Genomic DNA, 7,207 nt, shown 5'->3' on the forward strand with positions numbered 1-7,207 from the left:
ATTACGGACAGCTAGAGAATTTAGGGAATTTAAAGAGTGGTAAGACTGCAAAGATTCTGGAGTAAGCTAGAAAGCCCAGAAAATCTATAAAATCTGCCAAGCTAGGTTCTAGAGATCTTAAAAAAATGAAGATTTTACAGAACCTAGATGGTTTAGATACAGAATTTACGGAATTAAGAGTATCTCCAAAACATTGAGAATTTATAGAATTTAAATCGTCTACAGCCTAAAGATTTTAGAGAGTCTATAGTTAACTAGAGAGCCAGGAAAACTTATTAAATCTAGCAGACCTAGATTCTAGTGATCTTAGAGAAAATGGAGATTTAGAGAACCTAAAAGGTCTGGATAATTTGGGATTTGAGTATCTAGAGAGAATTTAAGACAGTCTGCAGAGTTTAGTGGGTCTCTAGAGCATAGATAATCTAGAGTGTCTAGTAGAGAATCTAGAAAATATAAATCGTTTTGAAACAAAAGGCTCTAGAGTGTCTGCAATAAGCTGGAGAGCTCAGAAAATCTATAAAATCTGGCAAGTCTAGATTTTAGAAATTTTAGAGAAAATGGCATCGTAAGAGAACCTAGAAGGTGTAGATAATTTAGTTATTTGAGAATCTAGGGGGAAAATATAGAATCTAGTCTAGAGATTCTAGAGAATTGCCTACAGCAGCTAGAGAGCCCAGAAAAAATATAAAATCTAGTAAGTCTAGACTCTAGAAAAATTAAGAAAATGGAGACTTTGGTAAATCTGGAAGGTCTAGATAATTTAGAGATTTGGGAATCTAGAGAGAATTTAGAGATCCTATGGAGCTTAGAGAGTCTCTAGAGCATGAAGTCTAGAATATCTAGAAACTATAAACAGCTAGAGAATTTAGGGAATTTAAAGAGTGGTAAGACTTCAGAGATTCTGGAGTAAGCTAGAAACCCCAGAAAATGTATAAAATCTGGCAGATCTAGGTTCTAGAGATCCTAAAAAAAGAAGATTTTAGAGAACCTAGAAGGTTTACATACAGAATTTACGGAGTTAAGAGTATCTCCAGCTTAGGGAATCTAGAAAATTTAAATCGTCTAGAGTCTAAAGATTTTAGAGAGTCTAAAACTTATTAAATCTAGCAGACCTAGATCCTAGTGATTGTAGGTAAAATGGAGATTTAGAGACTTAAGAGAGTCGGCAATAAGCTAGAGAGCTCAGAAAATCTATAAAATCTGGCAAGTCTAGATTTTAGAGATCTTAAAGAAAATAGCGTCTTCGGAGAACCTAGAAGGTGTAGATAATTTAGGAATTTGAGAATGAATCTAGAAGGAATTTACAGGATCTAGAGTATCTAGAAACCATAGAAGCCTAGAGAATCTAGAGAATTTAAATCGTCAAGGGTCCAAAAACTTTGGAGAGCCTATTGTAGCTAGAGAGCCTAGAATTACAAAGTTAGTACTTTAATTGAACTTTAATATTTAATTTTATTAAAATTTGGTTTAGGGATTTTTCAAACCACTATTTCCAAGTTTTTCAGACCCTTCTTAACAACGTACCATCGAGCTTATGCGGCATTTTTGGAACACCCTGTATGAAAACCTTTTGATCTACTTACATCTGCTGCTATATGAATCACTTCTCTATTTCTCTTTTTTTGTTAGCGAGTACATAATTTAGTTCTCAAAATGCCAACTTTGTTCCAGGGAATCGCAAAAGTTCTCTATACCTATATACTGACTTTCCTAAAAATCAGAACACCTTGAAGGAGCTAGTACTTGTAAAGATAATACTGACTTTGGCAAAAAATGACATACCCTGTAAGAAAATAAAGGGCGGGTGGGCGGGGCTAGTACTTGTAAAGATAAGACTGATTTTGGCAAATAATATACCCTCTAAGAAAATAGAGGGCGGGTGGGCGCGGCTTGTACTTGTAAAGATAAGAATGAATTTGGCAAATGATACACCTTCTAAGAAAATAGAGGGCGGGTGGGCGGGGCTAGTACTTGTAAAGATAAGACAGATTTTGGCGAATGACATATCTTCCAAAAAAAGAGTGGGCGGGTGGGCGGGGCTGGTATTTGTAAAGATAAGACTGATTTTGGCAAATGACATATCTTCTAAAAAAGAGTGGGCGGGTGGGCGGGGATAGTATTTGTAAAGGTAAGACTGATTTTGGCAGATGACATACCCTCCAAGAAAATAAAGGGCGGGCGGATGGGGCTAGTACTTGTAAAGATAAGACTGATTTTGGCGAATGACATCTTCCAAAAAAAGAGTGGGCGGGTGGGCGGGGCTAGTATTTGTAAAGATAAGACTGATTTTGGCAAATGACATACCTTCTAAAAAAGAGTGGGCGGGTGGGCGGGGATAGTATTTGTAAAGGTAACCCTCTAAAAAAATAGGCTTTCTACTACATAATTTCCAGTTTTCATGTGGTTCTAGCACTTAACAATTCATTATTATTATCAGATGTAAAGTCTGTTTTCAAAACGAATTTTAAACCGTTTATGTTAATTTTCTGTGAACTTTGAAAAAATCAGAACATCGATAAGTTTTATACCTAGCTAAAGATGTCCGTTGTAACGACTTAAAAAATTAACCTTATGTTATTAGACAGTACTTCTCTCGCCGCTGAAGTACAATTAAATAAATTCAGTTATTTAGAAAAAACAATATAGATAATACTTTCACCCACACTCCGCCACTGCTTTTGATTCGAACGCATTACGTTACGAAAAGACACCCTGTTGACTTAGTCACATTTGGTCAGGCACGGAGTGTCAATTCGCACCTCTTCATCGAAGATAGGAAACCGGAAACTCGATTAGCAATTGCTCCAAAAAAAATATTTAGATTGTACCCACAACGTTCAATACAAAAAATCCTTATCTAGGTCCTTAGCTACGAAAAATCCTCTAGATGTCGTAGAGCTTTTGAAAATGAGTGGTTTATTCATCTTTCTTATAAAATATTCCAAGGTTTAATTATCATAATGTTATGTTATGTGATTCTATTTTCTTACTACCTTATTTTCTTCTTGTTTTGGTGGGGATTTAATTTTTATGCAGTTTTTACTCTAAATACTTATATACCTAAATAGTGGTTTGAACCACAATCTACTCCTTTTAATACGCGGACATCCATCACGTCTATTATAGTTAGGTTTTTTGTCGAACAATAACATAATCGATTATTGATTTTAGGCGTTTTGTGGGTTGGGTCCAGGTTATTTGTAGATGTTTTTATGTTTAAAATACTAGTTTATATTTTAGTTAATTATTCCAAGATAGATCAATCAGTCGTTCACCATTTTTTTAACGTAATTCTTATTATGTCGTCTTACTATACTATTTATCACTTGCTTTAACCTTGAAGTCACCCATCATCATCATTTCCATCTTATCACCTGTTCCGACTAATAGCTGTCTTTAATTTAATTGAGGGTCAAAAATTTATTACGGTCCATCTCCACAGAATTCTTCTAGTCATTTCATGATTACTATATTGATCGAGTGTTACTGGAGGGCTGATATAAACTATTTAAAGAGTCAAAGGGATAATCACTCTATAATTTTAAGCCGAACGTTTCCGATTCGCTACGATCGCTCACATCTGCGTTTCTAATACATCCGAAGCTAATCAAACGCCCTTTTGTCTGATTATTTTCTATATTGTGACGATATTTTGTTTTATTGGTTTACGTTTTCTGTTTGTTCATTAATTTATGCTCCCTTTGTGTTAGTCTCCAAAAATACATAAGAATCCAATAATAATTAATCAATTACAACCCTCATGTTTATCTAACATAAAAAAATAGAGAAAAAACAACGAAATAAATTGTGATCACAACGATTCCGACGTCGAAAGTGCTCTTGAAACTTTAATAACTCCTCGTTCCGAACGAAAGAGTCGTTTTTATATTGATCAATAACGTCGCCTCCTCACATCGGACAATATAACTTACGCGAAACTTTTATAAAGGTAATAACAGACCCTCGCAGGGGAACGAATCACGTAATTGTCGTTATACAAGAGAAAGCAATTTAAATTTCTAGTTTCCACAATTACCTCAAACTAGAACATCAATCAAATCCACGACTTTTCAAAAACATGCATAAAACCCCCATTACCGTACTCACACTCGCCGAAAAAGTAGGCCGCGAAAACCAACCCAATTACCACCGAATGTTTAATATTCATCAAGCAGGCGCCAACACGTCTGTCCCAAACACGGCCTACTGCGACCGTCCGTCATTATTATCGCCAGGTTGTTGAACCTTGCTGTCATAGTTCCGTGATTTCGCCAATAGTAATGACCCAGCTTTGTATGTAAATCACGTGACAGGCGATCTTCTTCTGTTGCAGCTAAAACCCATGCGGTTCTTCTACAGGATCTTCACGCCGCTGAAGATCCAGCCGATCAGGATCGTCAGCACGGGCGGCAAGCATTTGCAGGTGGTGAAGAGTTGCGAAACGGTGCCGCCGCCGCCGCCACCGCCGCCACCACCGGTGAAGGAGGAGAAGATCGAGGAGAAGGAGAAAGAGAAGGAGAAGGAGGAGAGCGAGGAGAAGGAGCGGCTGCTGGCGCACCTCCAGCTCCAGAGCAAGAATAAAGTACAAAACCACGAGGTACCTGAAAAGGCGGTTGAGCCGCCCCCAGTACAAGACTGCGTTTTTGATTATGAGGAACAGGATAAGGAGGAGATTAAGAGGTTTGCGGAGATAAGGGATCGAGAGTGGGCGTTGCAGAAGAAGTTGGATGAGAGTAGGGAGAGGGAGAAGGATGAGGAGTATCACCACTTTAGTAAGAAGAGGAAGAAAAACAAGCACTCGAAGAACGAGAGTAATTATAAGAAGAGGAAGTTGCATGCGGAGATCACGAACAAAGAGGAGGAGTTGAAGTTGAAGGTTAAGTTGACGCCACACAATGGACACAAGCACAAGCACCATAAGAGTAGTTCGCAGAGTCAGGTGGAGATGAGTAGTAAGGAGAAGTTGTTACAGATGAGGCAAGTGAGGCACAAACACGTGTCCAGTGAAGACAAAAATGTACAAACGGTACCTAGTGGCAGCGTTTCTAAAGAAACCAGCACTGAAACTATCACCGAAGAGAAGAAAGAAGAAAAGAAGCAGAAAGATAAAGCGGTTGAGACTCCTTCTCAATCGACGAATGGTGTTAAGGTTGCCGAAGAACCGAAAAAAGTGGCCGAAATCACCCCCAAGACCCTCCGCAGCGACTTCCCAAGCAAAACCACCCTAAACAAAGACTGGGGTGCTCGAGTGCCAACCGTACAAATTGAAAGACACGAGCAAACCGAACAACAAGCCAAGAAGACATTCCTTAACAAGTCGTACCAAGCCTACGCCGACAAATACAAGTCAATAGAAAAAAGCCAGAACAATAAAACCGACAGTGCCAAACCCGCCCCCAAACCACCCGTCATCCCCGTAAGCCGCCCTTCAACCCTCGAACGCAAAATCGCCAACCTCCAACAACGATGTACCATAGAAGCGAAAATCCCCCCCAAATCCGAAACCAAACCACAGGAGAAGAAACCCATCACCATACAAGAGAAAAAGATCTTGAACACTCCTCAGTACGCCGGCTTCACAGTGAGCAAAATCGAAACCGGCGTCAAACGCAAACCCGAAAACGAAGACAACCGTCAGGAGAAGCGACCGAGCTTGGAAATCACCCTCATCAACCCGCCGACGTGCGAAGCCAAGCCTTCGGCTCCCGTGGCGGCTGCTAAGCCCGCCACCCCCACGCCCGCCAAGCGCCCGCCCCCTGCCACAATTCCGTTAGACCGCATCAAGAAGGCGTTCAGTTTCAAGTCGGGGATCAGCATCGAGCCGAAAGGTCCTCCCGAGAAGTGTGACAACATCGGGGCTTTGGATCTCTCAGCTAAACCTCCCGCCAAAGGGGAGGCTCCTTCCACCTCCGCGAAAAACATGAACGGGTTCGCCACCCCTGCCGCCAAAGAGGGGAAAAACGTGAACATGTCGAATCTACAAATGTTGTCTAAAGTGGCAGCTGAACATCCCTCTTTGAACAAGAACCAGAAGCCTAGACCACAAATCCCGAGTTTGCAGACTTTGAGGATTCCGTCTCCCAACCAGAGGATTCCTCCGAGTTTGAAGATGATCGATAAGAGTCAGTTCCGGATGATGAATCCGCAGATCAGGAATTTACGGCCTAATCAGAACCAGAGCATCAGGAACATCCCGAATCCTAGTCTTTTGGTGCGGCAGCAACAGAATAGGTTGAACTCGATGAATCCTCCCGTCCGGGAGAACAACAATGGGGAGAAGGAGGGCGTGAAGGCGCCGGCGGGAGAGAGCGCGAAGGTGAGCGAGACGAAGCCGTGTGAAACCAAGGAGGTGTCTGTGTGACAGTAGACTAGATCTGGCCAGTAAGGGGTCTTGGTGCCTTCCGTTCGTGTTGTTTATGTCTTCCATTGTGTTTGTTTGAGGGAGCCGTACTGAGTACCCCGGTGTATGGAACTTAGGTTCTGTAATACTCCTATAGTTAAGTTCCTGCTATTTAAGACTTATTCAGTATGTTACTTATTATTTGAGACGAATTGTTGTTTTATTTAGTGTTTTGTTTGTGTCATTGAGTGATTATTGTTTCATGTTACGGTTTTAATTACTTCTTGTACTTTACGAATCTGTTCGATGTTAATGTGTAGAATCAGACTGTACTTATAGATATCTTATACATATGTATATCACTTGATCCTTGATAGGTTTAGTCCCTGAGCGACCAGAAGTTGGGTTTCTACTCGCTGCTAGATTTACGTGTATTGTATAGATTTCAACTGTGTATATAATGACGAACCAACTGAATAAATGAATGTATGTACGTCTTTTCGTCTACACCTTTCGTCCCCCTTTTGACACATAATTTCCTAAAAGCATTAAAAATGCAGGTAAGTAAATACAGTTTGCAACAGATGGACGATTTTCTACACTGGAAAGTATTAGATGAAAGTAAGTTATAACATTGTAGTTAGAACTGTATGATTTTACTTACAGCGAGGTCCAAAAAAATCAAAAATTTTAATTTTCACAAAAAATCCCTCGTGGACCAACAAATGTTTTTTGCTCTGGTGCCAGAATGAAGCCATCGCAAATCCCCAGACAAAGCCCCGACCCATTGCCAATACCCGCTGTCCCCTCAGGCTGCTCTCGGGTCCCTTTTCTATTCACAATTCTTTGCCGCTTCTTGCACAGCAC

At 40.4% G+C, this 7,207-nt stretch overlaps 1 protein-coding gene across 1 annotated transcript in view; it reads left to right on the forward strand.

Moving 5' to 3' along the window:
* The window catches only part of LOC135139883 (polycomb group protein Psc-like), a 56,539-nt gene extending 49,706 nt beyond the window's left edge, over window positions 1-6,833 (forward strand). Inside the window, exon 6 of the mRNA XM_064070233.1 lies at window positions 4,334-6,833. Coding sequence (XP_063926303.1) covers window positions 4,334-6,361 — 2,028 coding nt within the window. The 3' untranslated portion in view covers window positions 6,362-6,833. The remainder of the gene's footprint in view (window positions 1-4,333) is intronic.
* The last annotated feature ends 374 nt before the right edge of the window (window positions 6,834-7,207 follow it).

Source organism: Zophobas morio, unplaced genomic scaffold (assembly GCF_036711695.1).
Source record: "Zophobas morio isolate AGI-343-1 ecotype UQ-CSIRO unplaced genomic scaffold, CSIRO_AGI_Zmor_V1 ptg000038l, whole genome shotgun sequence".
Lineage (NCBI taxonomy): Eukaryota > Metazoa > Arthropoda > Insecta > Coleoptera > Tenebrionidae > Zophobas > Zophobas morio.